Source organism: Brassica napus, chromosome A9 (genome assembly GCF_020379485.1).
Source record: "Brassica napus cultivar Da-Ae chromosome A9, Da-Ae, whole genome shotgun sequence".
NCBI classification, from domain to species: domain Eukaryota; kingdom Viridiplantae; phylum Streptophyta; class Magnoliopsida; order Brassicales; family Brassicaceae; genus Brassica; species Brassica napus.
The window spans coordinates 14,158,096-14,172,757 of NC_063442.1; the positions used below are offsets into that span (position 1 = coordinate 14,158,096).

The following is a 14,662-nucleotide window of genomic DNA, read 5'->3' on the forward strand; positions in this document are numbered from 1 at the left end:
GACCAAGAAATGAGTGGAAAAGACAAAAAAAGTAGATATGAATGTGAGAATTCAAATAATAATTGTTATTCACATCATTTCTTTCTTAGAGTAACCATTCTTCTTAAAAATGATTGAAAAAAATTAATACTAGATTACTACTTATTACACTTGCCAAAAATATGGACTGCAAATAAATGATTAGAGAATACAGCAAAAGCTGTGAAAATGGAGTGAATTGAGTATGTGAACAAAAGTGGCTATGATTCTTTCAATTCTTGCCTTCGAAGCTACAACACTATCATGACAAGCTTTGCTAAAGACTTTTCAGGTTGGTATCTCTCTCTTTGTGAACCAAATTTTGAGGCTTATTACAGCCTAAAGATGCTTAAAGAGACATCCTTGAAAAATTTCGACAAGATCGAAAGTAATTGTTTATTTTGCTGTGGGGATTGTTCAGCATAAAGTCAAAGGAGATGGTTGTAATTAAAACATAAAAATTCAAGAAAAGAAAAAACAAAAAAAATCATATCACCAAGGTTCTTTCGAAGATTTTAGATACTACCACAGACGTCACAAAAGGTTTTACTACAACAAAGAGGTCTTTAGCATCCAGAACTCTTTAAAAGATAAACAACTCGAAACAAAGCTAAAATCAACAAAAATCTTTTTAGCCGGTGATGTTCTGAGACTTGTTGAGGATAACTCCTTCATACTTGACTTGGAACCATTTCATTGCATCATCCTTAGTCACTCTGTGTTGGATACCAACACGAGCCTTGCATCTACGACGACGTGCCACACGGTATCCTGGACGTTCAAGAACAACATAGAAGTCCATTCCGTAGATACCAGTAGATGGATCATACCTAAATGCACAAAGTGAAGAAAAATGAGAAGAATATCACACAAAAAAAAAAAAAAAAAAAAAAAAGTCAAAAACAAACACAAAGAAACCAGTCAAGACCAAACCCAGTAAAGTCGTCATATATTATCAAATCCAAACCTATCATTATACTGAAAGACCTTAATACATAAGCCGATCAATTTGCACTTAATCAAGCAAGTATCAATGTAATTCAAATTACCAAAAAAATAGACTTACTTGATACCAAGATCAATGTGCTCTTGGATACCGAATCCAAAGCAACCAGTGTCACTAAAGTTCCTCCTAAGAAGCTCATACTCCTTGACTTTCAAGCCACTCTCAAGAAGCTGCATTGCCTTGTCACCTCTAACAGTGACGTAGCACGCAATCTTTTCGTTACGCCTAATACCAAAAGACCTCACAGTGTACCTCGCTGTAACGAAAAGTCTTAACAAAAACTTAAAAAAAAAATTAAATTATAAGAAGTTTAAATTCTCATACCCTTTGAGAAAACAGGGGTTTGTCCACTGAGCTGTTCCAAAACCTATTAGTGACCAAACACAACGATTCAGACACACACCCACACAAACACGTTCACAAGTTTCCTAAAATCCTTAGACCCATTACAGTTGGTAAAGTAAAGATTTTTTATTTCAATTTTCTTTTTGAAAAAAAAAGGACCTTTGAGGCACGGGTGAGACGATCACCACTTTCACCAACGGAGATGTTTAGAACAAGCTTCTGGACCTTAATGTCCCTCATGGGGTTCGAGAGCTTCTTCTCTGACGCCTACATTCGTAGAAACCCGAAAATAACGTCACTGGAAACAATCTACGGGTCAAATCGATAAAGAGAGGAAAGTACCATTTCAAGGAGTAGAAGAGTGTTGCGGAGTCAAAACTGCGTCGAGGGTGAAAGAGAAATGAGTTTTATGGGACGGAACTAGGGTTTCTCGAACTATAATGGGCCTAACTGTACAAAGCCCATGGACATGACGTAATCTTAGGCATATATGGATGGCCTTCTTACTTATTTCAAACACACAAAATCTGAAATATCCTTCACCAATGACCAAATCGGAGATTAACTCCATGTATCCCATACCCCCAAAAAAATCCCCATTTATCCCTTTATCATAATATAATTTCTTTTTCATTATTTTTTAAATAGAAAAAGTGGCTAATGACTACCCTTAACATAAATTAGATATTTACAAGATCCAATCAGAAAGATCCGACCCACACAAAAAAAACCCTTAAACCCGACCCAGCTAAACCAAAACGATGTCGTTTTGCATTACTCAACTCATTCTCTTCCCCAAATTTCAATCATTTCGTCGTCTCTCCCCTCTCGACACTCTCTATTGCAAAATCGAAGATTGAAACCCTAGAGTATCCGTCTTCGTTCTTCCTTGTTCGTTCTCCATCTAATTTGAAAATCCATCTTCGTTCTTTCTTGTTCGTTCGTGTCTCAACTATCTCTTTGTCTCTCTTGTCTGAAACCCTAAAGTCTAGACCGCTTTGTTTCTTCTTCCTTCTTTGTCGAAATCGAGGCTCCATCTTCGTTCCTTGTGGTAAGTGATTAGTTTCCCTTTATTTGGTTGTTATTTAGTCGAATTTGTATGGAGATTTGAAAATAAATTTGGGATCAACTTTGAATGTGTCTTATGTTTAGATATTGGCTTTGAAATTGGATAAAAACTTGGTAAATCTATTGTTTAGGTATATACTACATCGAATCTGTATGTAGACTGATGTGTTTTTTGTGTGTTTCCGATTTGAGTGATAAAATTGAATTTAGAGTGATTGAGTGTAAACTTTGAATGTGTCTTATGTTTTTGTGCGTTTAGATTTAATATTTGTTAATAAAATTGTATTGGAGAAACTTAGTTGATGTTGTGTTGTTGTTTTGCGGTTTGAAATTAGAGTGATTAAGTGTTGTAATGTCTTGTACATGAAAGTTATGAAGGGAAATCAAAAGGGAGACGCCAATGAAAGGCGTCGTCAATCTCTTAGAATCCGAAAACCGGACTCAATTGCAAAAAAGCCGGAACCGAGAGTTCACAAGAGAAGTAAGAAGACTAAGAAGAGTAGGAGTAAGAAGAGTAGGCCAGTGGGAGAGCCAGTGAGAGCACCGAGTGTAGAATCGCTCTCAGCCTCAGATGAGTCCGAAAGGGAGGGGTCCGAGAGAGAGAGAGAGGTATATATTTTGTATTCATTGTTAGTAGTACTACTAGTACTTCTTGTATTACTAGCATTACTAACATGTATAAATGTATTTTGATTGCAGGAAATGCAACCAATGCAACCTCTTGAGTTCTACTTCAAAAGCAGTGAGTTCCCCAAGAGTTCCAAGATACAAACTAAGTGTTTTGTGACCAAGACAGTAAAACTCATCAAGGGTAACCCTGAGTCTGAATGGTTCACAAGCCATTCTCAGTTTCGACATTTCTTCCACATGCCAGATGAAGATAACCTGAAGCTCCAGGGGATGTGGATGTTACTCTTGCGCACCATCTGTACTCCAGAAGATGATGTTGCATGGTTTGCGATTAATGGTGTACCCATCCGCTATTCTATGAGGGAGCATGCCCTCATCTCTGCCTTAGACTGCGGTGATTATCCACCAAACTAGGAGAAGTTGGGGGGTTATAAGTTTGTGGATTATTTCTTCCATGACAGAAAGAAGATCACCATCAGTGATGTGATGCAGAAGATGTTGTCTATGCCTCCGTGTCCAGATAGATTGAAGATGACCGTCTTGTTTTTTCTTGGTTGGGTTATCAGAGGAAAGCTGAAGGATGATGGACATTTAGACATCTTCATATTAAGGATGATGGACGATTTAGATGCTTGCAGATCATTTCCATGGGGTTGTCTAACATTTGAGGATGCAATAAAGGAGATTAAGCACATGATGAACCATCTGAAGGGTGAAGTGAAAGAGTGTTTCATAATTCCTTTAGAGGTAAAGCATATAGTTTAGTAGATTTTTAGTTGTTATATAATTGAAATCTGACACTGTGACAATGGATATACTAGGTTCTGGCTTTTGAGTGTATTCTGGATCTGGAGAAAACGTTTAGAATCTATTCAGACGATGCTAGTGAAGACTGTCCAAGGATGTACACGAGCCGGTTTACAAAGTCCAGTGTTAGGGGTTATCCTTTGGAAGACATATATGCTGCGGTTGGGGACACAAAGGTACATGTATATAGTTATAGTAGAAGCTAGTAGAACTGATAATTTAACTGATCTAACTTATTGTTTTATTTTAAGGTTATCAATAGTGTGTTAGTTCCAACTATTGGTGAGCAAATTATGCTGGCTCGTATCATTGATGAGGAACGAGAGTATGACCGCCAGGGCAGCCCAAGTGATAATTAGAACTACTGGTTAAATGTGAAGCAAAAGAATATTTGGTGGAAAGAGCTATATGAGTTAGATCAAGCTGCACGAGGAGTGTTGCCAAAAAAGAAAGACAAAGAAAAGGTGACGTTTGCAGAAGGATCATCCTCTAATTCTAGTTTAGATTCGAGGTTGCAAGGTATGGAAGAGAGGATTTTGGAGTTCATGGGAGAAGGATTTGTTGGACTTCACGTAACGATGGAGACAAAGCTAGAGTCTCTAGGCTCAAGGATGAGTGATATTAAAAAGAACCAGCGACTTTTGAGAAGAAGGACTAAGAAAATAGAAGACATGCTAACTTCTATTGAGAGTAAGATGGAGCCGAGTCCTGATGAAGACATGGATTTTCGACAGTGGGACTGCAATACACATGAAGAGAAGGACAAAGCTAATGTTGAGCAAGAGGCTGCGAGAAAAAAATGAAAACAATGATGAAGAAGAAGGTGAAGAGAAAGAGGCTGATGACAATGCTCAGCAAAAGGGTGAGAAAGAGAAGGAAAATATCGAACCTGATGAGCAAGACAAGGAAGACAGTGAGAGTGAGAATGAGACTGATGAGTTCAATTGAAGGAGAGAAGTAAAGCACAAGCTGATAAACTGTGGAAGGAAACTGAAGAAGCGGATGAAGAAGAGGTTGGAGGGAAACATGATGAAGAAGAAAGTGAAGAAAAAGAGGCTAAAACCAGTGAGAAAGAGAAGGAGAACAGTGAGGATGATGAGAAAGTTGAAGAAAAAGTGGTGGAATTTGAGGCTGAAGGCGAAGACGATCAAGCGTTGAAGGGAAAGAAGATCAAGAAGAAGAAGTTGAAGAGAGAGAGTCTGAAATCAGAGAGAAAGAAAAGGAGAAAAGTGAGACTGATGAGGTGGAATTTGAGGCTCGAGAGGCAGAGATAGAAAAAGGAACTCCGACAGAGGGAACTCCCAAATATGATCACAATGAGTCTCGGGTTGAGACGAATATAACCGATGAAACTCTAACACCACCACGTGGTATGACTAAGGCAATGGCTGCAAGGAGACTAGTGACAAGGCCTATGGAGGAAGAACCTGAAAATGTGAGAAAGTTGTGGAAGAAGAGAAAAAAAGGGAGAGGCTGTGGAAACAGAGGAAAAAATCACGGAAAGAGTTGCGGAAGAAGAGAAAAAAGAGGAAGAGGCTGAAAAAGTTGTTGAATAACAGACTGGGAAAGTTGTCAAGGAACGGGCTGTGGAAACAGTGGAAAAAAGCAGGGAGAAAGTTGTGGAAGAAGAGAAAAAAAAAAGAGGAAGAGACCGTGAAGTTGTTGAAGAACAGACTGGAGAAGTTGTCAAGGAACAGGCTGGGAAAGTTTTTGAGGAATATACTGAGGAAGAAAAGCAAAGGTGGATCATGGTCGTTTACAAGGAAGCACCGAGTCCTTGGATCATGCATAGGTGCAAGGAGAATGCCGCTGTTGCTGTACCTAAGAAGAGTGGCAGACCAAAGAGGAAATCACAGTGGGTGCAGACTCCTTTCACGGAGGGGAAGAAGCATAAAACAAAGCCTTAAGCTTATGTATTTATGATTTTATGTTTAAAACTTGTTTAAAACTTGGTAGTAAAATGTATTTGAATGCTTAAATCTTGGTGTGTTGCAACAGGTTTGGAAAAATAAGTTTACAAGTGTTACTATACCCAAAAATGAGTAAGATGGATAACTATATTTACCAGGTTTATGATGCCCAAAAAACACTAAAAAAAGATATACCAAAAACTAGTAAACACATGTAAAACACTAAAATATATAAATATTATTACTGGGTTTATTATCTATGATTTTATTTGAAAACTATTACATATTATGTTTTTTTTTTAAATCTCTTTATACATTATATTCATTATTACTAAATAAATTTTAGAAATCACTCGATATGAAATTAAGAATTTTGTTTGATTCATATTTAGTTGTGTGTTTTCTATTTTTGATTTATCAACTTTTTTTTAAAAAGATATATTTTGTACAACAACACACTCTATAGAAATTATCTATTTATTTTAAAATATATTTTTTATATTTTGGATATATCTTATAGTTATTAACTTTAATAATAGATTTAATCAAATAAGTTTTAAATCTTTTTTTTTTATTTTTGGCTAATTTATATTTATTCATTAAAGGTGTAAATGATATTAACCACTATAACTTTAACGAGAGATCTTCGTTGCGAAAAATCACTTCGCAAAAATCTCTTTGTGCATTATATTCATTTTTACTAAATAAATTTTAGAAATCACTCGATATTCTCTTTTCAATTATATAAAATTAAGAATTTTACTTGATTCATATTTGGTTATGTGTTTCTATTTTTGATTTCTTAATTTTTTTTTAAACATATTTTTGGATAACAACACAATATATAGAAATTTTTTTTTATTTTAAAATGTATTTTCATATTTTGGATATATCTTACTGTTATTAATTTTAATAATAGATCTAATCAAATAAATTTTAAACCCTTTTTTTTTTAGTTTCAGCTAATTTATATTTATTCATTAAGGGTATAGACGAGATTAACCACTATAATTTTAACGGGATATTTTCATTGCGAAAAATCACTTGGAAAAATCTCTTTGTGCATTATATTCATTTTTACTAAATAAATTTTAGAAATCACTCGATATTCTATTTTCAGTTATATAAAATTAAAATTTTACTTGATTCATATTTGGTTATGTCTTTCTATTTTTGATTTCTTGATTTTTTTTATTAAAACATAATTTTGGATAACAAAACAATATCTAGAAATTATTTTTTATTTTAAAATGTATTTTTCATATTTTGGATATATCTTTCTGTTATTAATTTTAATAATTTATCTAATCAAATAAATTTGAAATTCTTTTTTTGGCTAATTTTTATATTTTATTCAGTAAGAGTATTTACGATATTAACCATTTTAACTTTTAACGTGAAAGCTGCATTGCAAAAAATTACTTTGCAAATAATAGTATAGATCATGATTTATGGTTTTGAAAAGAATATATAATATTGTGATATTACATTTTAAAAAGATTTGTTTCAATTTTTAAATTAGTTATTTTGATCCTTTATAAATTAGGATCGAATTAAGCACGCCATGAATACTCACACCTTCATTGTGATAAAAAAATTAAGCTAAACTTTAAAATTCATTTAGGTGATCCATTTGAATATTATTTTAATTGTATTAAATAAACATCAAATTTGCCCTATATAAATCACATGAATGAACAAATGAACAAACGAACAATACCTTACCCATATCAATCTATACTAATAAAAGGGACCTTTTGAGGCTCCATAGAGCGTCCACATCAGCAAAAAAACTTCTCCCGAAAGATGACACGTGGCATAAAATATAGTTTTACATTTTAATATTACTAATTTTCGAAAATTATAAATAATATGTAAACATACAGCATAAAAAATGAAAAAACTACATTAAAGATATGTAAGATTACCATTTTTCACTTAAAAAAAAAAGACGGTTTATCTCCATAATGTAACATTACCGTTTTATAAAAAAAATACTAATAAAATTGACCTTTTAAGGCTCCATAGAGCGTCCACATCAGCAAAAAAAACTTCTTCCGAAAGATGACACGTGGCATAAAATATAGTTTTACATTTTAATATTACTAATTTTCGAAAATTATAAATAATATGTAAACATACAGCATAAAAAATGAAAAAACTACATTAAAAATATGTAAGATTATCATTTTTCACTTAAAAAAAAAAGACGGTTTATCTTCATAATGTAACATTACCGTTTTATAAAAAAAACAAAAAACATTCTATATAATTTTGCAAATAATAAATATATGTAAAAATACAACATAAAAAATGGAAATACTACATTAAACATATGTAAGATTATCATTTTACATTTTTATTTTTAAAAAATAAAATGTAAACATACAACATAAAAATGGAAAAACTACATTAAACATATGTAAAATACCATTTTTCACTAAAAAAAAGACGGTTTATCTCCATATATAATTTAGAAAATAATAAATAATATGTAAACATACAACATAAAAAATGGAAATAATACATTAAGCATATGTAAGATTACCATTTTACATTTAAAAATAACAATAATATTTAAACATACAACATAAAAAAAAAACTACATTAAACATATGTAAGATTATCATTTTCACTAAAAGAAATGGCTTATCTTCATAATGTAACATTACCATTTTATATAAAAAAGAAAAAAAAAACATAAATATAACTATTTGACTATTTGTCCAAGTTCTTGTATTAAACATTGCCGTTTTACATTAAAAATGGAAAAATACATTAAGATTTAAACATCTATCTTAAAATGTAAAATATGGATATTAAGTAAATATAAACTATAAGAAAAAGAAATACACAACTTAAAAACAATGGAAAAAGTATATTAAGATTTAAACATCTATCTTAAAATGTAAAATATAGATATTACCCAAATAGAAAGTATAAGAAAAGGAAATACACAATTTAAAAAAATGGAAGAAGTACATTAGTATTTAAATATCTATCTTAAAATGTAAATCTATCTTAAAATATAAAATTATTAGTAAATAGAAAGTATAAGAAATAGAAATACACAATATAAAGAAAAATAAATCATAAGTAAATATATAATATAAGTAAATACCCAATTTAAAAAATGGAAAATTACATTAAGATTTAAAAATATATCTTAAAATTTAAAATATAGATATTACGTAAATAGAAAGTATAACAAATGGAAATATACAATTTAAAAAAAAAAGGAAAACGTACATTAAGATTTAAACATCTATCTTAAAATGTAAAATAGAGATATTAAGTAAATAAAAAGTCATGAAGTGGAAATAAACATTAAGCATTAAATATATATAATATATGAATTATCAATAAATAATAAGTAAATAATGTAAATATATAATATATGAATTATCTATATAATAATAAGTAAATACACAACTTTTTTTAAAAAATGGAAAAAGTTCATTAAGCATTAAACATCTATCTTAAAATGTAAAATATATAATATAAGTTAATACACAATTTGAAAAAATGGAAAAAGTACATTAAGATTTAAATATCTATTTTAAAATATAAAATATAGATATTACGTAAAAAAATTTAAGAAATGGAAATAAACATTTTAAAAAATAGAAAAAGAACATTAAGATTTAAGCATCTATCTTAAAATGTACATCTATCTTAAAATGGTAGTAAATTATATTAAAATAGAAATACCATATTAAACAAAAAAAAATAAAAATGTATAGTTTTACATCAAGAAAGTTCCTATAAAACTCATTATAACATCAACATCAACCTCACACTATGATGGATTGGTGAGTCTAACGTGAAGACAAAAATATAAATATTTGATTTTCAAGATAAGAAATTCAGCTTTTATTTAGTTACTCAATATATAATATCTTAAATTATTTTTTAAAAAATATACATAATTTATATATATAGATTAATCTTCCAAACTTAAACTATTATATTATATATGAATAATGTTTTTAAATAAAAATAATTTCTGATTTAAAAAAAAATAAAAACAACAAATGGTTATTTTCAAATAATGAATGTAATTTACATTATACTATCATTTAACAAGTATTAGATACGTTTTGATATATCATTATTTTCTATTTTCAGAAAACAATAAATTGTTAAACATCAATATCATCTAGGTTAAGTATACGAACATCACAAATTCAAACATCACAAAAAATATTTACATAAACAATATTCAAAAGAATAGTTATAAACTTAATATTTGAAAATCAAAGATATTTTTGCTAAAATTGTACTTACATGGCCAAGGAGATCGACCATCTTTTTACGGATCAATCGATTATTGAGCATGTGGTCGATCCAAAAATATTCTTCAGTTTAATTAAATATCTAAAACATTTATTCCAACACTCAACATATAGTTTTGCTAAATATGATAAATAGATAGCCAACAAAATTACAAAAACATATTTAAATAGTAAAAAATATGTTAATTGAACGTGTTAAAGTTTAAAAACAAATTTTAATTATGACATGTATCTTAACATTTATATAAATATATATCATAACCTAAATATAAATGATTTAACAATTTAAATTAGAAAAAAATAAAAAATCCCAGGCGTAGCCCGGGTTAATCCCTAGTACTATTAAAAGGGAAGGAGTCCTAAAAAATCTACTTATAAAAGTTGTTTGCACGTTTTCCTTTTATTAGATTTTGGTCTTCCCCTATATTTTATAACAATATGTGACCAGTATTAAACACTACTAATGTCTCCGGCTTTCACTGTAACCATCAAATCGGCTACACAATTTTATAACTGAACATTTTTAAAAATATTCATATACCATCAACTACAAAACTATATAAATTTTTGATCCACTTTTGACTTTTAAAACCTGTCACCTACACCACAACTTATACGATATAAACCTGCTTGCTTGATACCATAATCTGCCATTGTTTTAGATCTTATAAACCTACCATTATATACTTCTATTTGAAGTAAATGAAAAAAATCAACCATAGACACAATAGCTTATACAAAACAAACACGATGCTTGACATGTCTTCTCTTCCCGAAACAAAAAAAAACTTATAACTCAGTACCTAAATCACTTATTCAAAACCTAAAACAGCATTACTTAGACGACCATACCACATTATTCATCACATATATTGTTATACGATGTACAATTAACTTCATACACATACACCATTGTTACAATGTTTTTTGTTATCGACCTTGGTAATCGCATTTTTTTAAATCTTAACTTCGAATAGTCTGGTTACAATAAGCTTTGTTGCTAAACACAAATTTAAAATTTAAAATTTTAAAAGAAAATTCTTAACAAACGCATCTCGCCTAAAGAATATATTGAGAATATGCTAAGTGGATATATCCTTAGATTTGTTTTGTTAATAAATGTGACTATCATCTGCCAAAAATGCCATAAATCTAATAAAATAAATTTGTATTTTAAAAATTTAATTACTCATTTGGTTCTTAGTTCGGTTTCTATTTTTCGGTTCCAAAGATATATAATATGCTCGGTTATTTATGAAATTCAACTTAATTTTTTTTTAGTTTGATATGATTCAGTGCCCCCGGGTAAATGTACCCAAACCTATAAAATATCTTATATAAAAATTTTATAAGAAGAATTTATTTAATTTTAAAAATAAACCCGCGCTTTTTAAGCACGGGTCAAAATCTAGTAATTTTATTAAAGCTAAGAAAAAATACGAGCTGGAAACAAATAAGCTGGGAAACAAGTGAGTAAGACAATGGGTAAAGCTCAAAATTATGTGAGATGGCTATCTCTAATTTTTCTTTCTAGATTCTTTTTTTCTCAGAATTCTGGAGCCAAACCTGATGTGGGGTTGTTGTGAGTTTAGTATACCACACCCGTCTTCAACAAAGATTGAATTGAAAAATGGGAGCTTCACACTTTGGTATTGCTGAAAACGAGATTCATTAAAAACCAAAATCAATTTCGAATAACAAAATGATATCTCTCATTTTAAAACTTGTATTTTCAAGGTTTTACCTAGGGGTGGACAAAAAACCCAAAGCGAACCGAACCGAACCAACCAAACCGAAGTTAAACCGAACCAAACCAAACCGTGCTCTTTATGTAACCCAATTGGTTCATGTTTTACTCAATCCGAACGGTTTGGTTTGGTTTGGGTTTAAACCGAACCAAACCGAACCAAACCGATAATCCAATATATATATAGTAAATATATATATGATATATATATATATATATGTATTAACATATTGCAAATTTTAGTTAAAGTTTCATTTTTCATTTTTTCATAACTTTCATATCTTTAAAAAAAAATTATAAATACGATTCAAATAATACTATTATATATAAAATCATGTAGCATAAGTTTTTATATTCTCACTCTATCGTTTATGAGTTGATTATTTTTTAATAAAATTATAAAACTGATGCCTTCATATTTTATAACCAACCCGAAATACACCGAACCAAACTAGACCATAATAATGTAAACCGAACTAAATCTAAACCAAACCGAATTGAACCGAACCGAATTAAACCCAAACCGAACCCAAACCAAAGCTACTTTGGTTTTAATTGGTTTGTGTTAAGGTTCTAGAGGTCTAGAACCGATATATCCGTAGGAGAGTATATTGGAGAGAATATTGTGGTTATAGTTAGAGATAAGGACGAGGAGATTGATAGTTATCTTGTGTCTGTAACTTGTGTATATAACCTTGTACGTAACAACATATGAATAACAAGTTATCTTCTCATAGTTTCTCTTGTCTTTCATGGTATCAGAGCCACACAAGGCTTGAAATTTGTTTCGTTCATAGACAAGAAGAAATATGGGTGACAGTAAAGAACTGGTGAGTTCATCAGGGGTTACGCTCGAGAGTAGGATGTCTCCATATTATCTGGCGCCCTCGGACAATCCTGGTACGTCGATCACGTCTGTGATCTTGAACGGAGAGAATTATTCCGAGTGGGCGCTGGAGCTGGAGAATGCACTGTGTGCTAAACGTAAGATTGGATTTGTGAATGGAAGTTTGAAGATTCCAGATGAGAAGGAGAAGCCGACGGAAGCTGAGATGTGGAGGACGGCTAACTCAATGATAGTGGGTTGGATCAGGGCTTCTATTTCTCCGGTGATCAGGTCAACCGTGCCTTTCTCTCCGGATGCCTGCAAGATGTGGTCAGATCTTAAGAAGCGCTTCTCTGTGGGGAGTGCCGTACGTGTTCATCAACTCAAAGCCGAGCTTGCTTCGTGTAAACAAGACGGTTCCGGTGTGATGGATTACTTTGGAAAATTGTCGAAAAATGGGAAGAGTTGTTGAACTGCAAGCCTATTCCGACTTGTACGTGTGCAGCAGGAGAGATCTATGCAAAGGAGTATGAAGCAGAGAAGGTTCACCAGTTCCTAATGGGTTTGGATGATTCACGGTTCAGCAATGTTGTCACAAATATCATTCAAATGGAACCATTGCCAGACCTTAACTCTGCTTATCAAAGAGTGATCCGAGAAGAAAAGAGATTGGGGAGCACACGCCTTGAGTCGAAGGAGGCGCCAGTGGGTTTTACGATGAAAAGTGTTCAGCGAGAAGGAGATGATGATCAAACCGTGAGTGTGGCGATGGCTGCGGTTGCAAAGAGTCGTTCCTTGACAGTGTGTAGCAACTGTGGCAGAGCTGGACACGAGAAGAAGGAATGTTGGCAGCTCATTGGATTCCCTGAGTGGTTTACAGAAAGAAATCAGGCAAATGGAAGAGGTGGCAGAGGAAGAGGTGGCAGAGGAAGATCAAACTCCACACGAGCTAATGCGGTTCAAGCTGGAAACTCTGCCAGTAGTCAAGGATCATCAGTTCCACAGTTGACTCCTGAACAATGGGCGTCTCTCACATCATTGCTCGAACGTCAGAAGCCGTCTCCAATCCCGGATCGGTTGAATGGTATGGTACAAACTGGTGAGGTTATCATTGATACTGGCGCGTCGCATCACATGACAGGGGACTTGTTGTTGTTAGTTGATGTTCAACATATAGTCCCTTGTCCAGTGAGCTTTGCGGATGGAAGCCAGGTTATGGCTACTAAAAGTGGTTGTCTGCGTTTGTCCGCAAAGTTGAAATTGGATCATGTCTTATTTGTTCCAAATTTGAATTGTACTTTGTTATCTGTTGCGAAGTTACTGAGACAAACTGGTTGCTTGGCTGTATTCACAGATACTTTGTGTATTTTGCAGGACCGTTTTACGAGGACTCTGATTGGAGCCGGTGAAGTTAAAGATGGTGTCTATGTTTATCGGGATGTAACAGTGGCGAGGGGTCACAGAGTTAAAGCTTCAGAGGATCAGGCTGTGTGGCATCGTCGTCTAGGACATCCTGCTTATGGTGTTTTGAGTTTTTTACCTTTTGTATCTGGTGTTAAAGACGTCCCAAACAAGTTTGGTGGATGCGATATTTGTTTTCAGTCTAAACAAACAAGAGAAGTGTTTTCAGAAAGTCTTAATAAAAGTTTAGCTCCATTTGATTTGATTCATGTTGATCTTTGGGGACCCTATCGTGTATCTTCTTCGTGTGGGGCAGTATACTTTCTCACAATTGTAGATGATTTTTCAAGAGCTGTATGGATCCATCTACTGCTTGAGAAAAGTGAGGTAAAGAAAGTGTTGCCGAATTTCCTCAGTCTTACACATCGACAGTTTGGTAAACTGGTCAAGACGGTGAGGAGTGATAATGGGACAGAGTTTATGTGCTTGTCGAACTACTTTGCAGAGAAAGGAATAGTTCATCAGACATCTTGTGTGAGCACTCCTCAGCAGAACGGGCGCGTAGAGAGAAAGCATAGGCATATACTCAATGTCGCGCGCTCGCTACTC

General features: G+C 32.4%; 3 protein-coding genes across 3 annotated transcripts; 2 read left to right on the forward strand and 1 right to left on the reverse strand.

Annotated features, from left to right (window-relative positions):
- Positions 1–505: 505 nt before the first annotated feature.
- Positions 506–1,912, reverse strand: LOC125578271 (60S ribosomal protein L11-1). Its single transcript, XM_048740647.1, has 5 exons — positions 1,712–1,912; positions 1,529–1,636; positions 1,349–1,391; positions 1,085–1,280; positions 506–848 (listed from the first exon to the last, which is right to left on the reverse strand). The coding sequence occupies exons 1-5, from the start codon at positions 1,712–1,714 to the stop codon at positions 650–652; spliced, it is 549 nt and encodes a 182-aa protein (XP_048596604.1). The 5' UTR covers positions 1,715–1,912; the 3' UTR covers positions 506–649.
- A 1,650-nt stretch (positions 1,913–3,562) lies between these two features.
- On the forward strand, positions 3,563–4,677 carry LOC125578076 (uncharacterized protein At3g43530-like). The gene is made up of 4 exons (XM_048740361.1): positions 3,563–3,814; positions 3,889–4,050; positions 4,126–4,222; positions 4,277–4,677. The coding sequence occupies exons 1-4, from the start codon at positions 3,563–3,565 to the stop codon at positions 4,675–4,677; spliced, it is 912 nt and encodes a 303-aa protein (XP_048596318.1).
- A 5-nt stretch (positions 4,678–4,682) lies between these two features.
- On the forward strand, positions 4,683–5,148 carry LOC125578077 (glutamic acid-rich protein-like). The gene is made up of 2 exons (XM_048740362.1): positions 4,683–4,736; positions 4,825–5,148. Exons 1-2 carry the CDS (start codon positions 4,683–4,685, stop codon positions 5,146–5,148), a joined length of 378 nt encoding a protein of 125 aa, XP_048596319.1.
- The last annotated feature ends 9,514 nt before the right edge of the window (positions 5,149–14,662 follow it).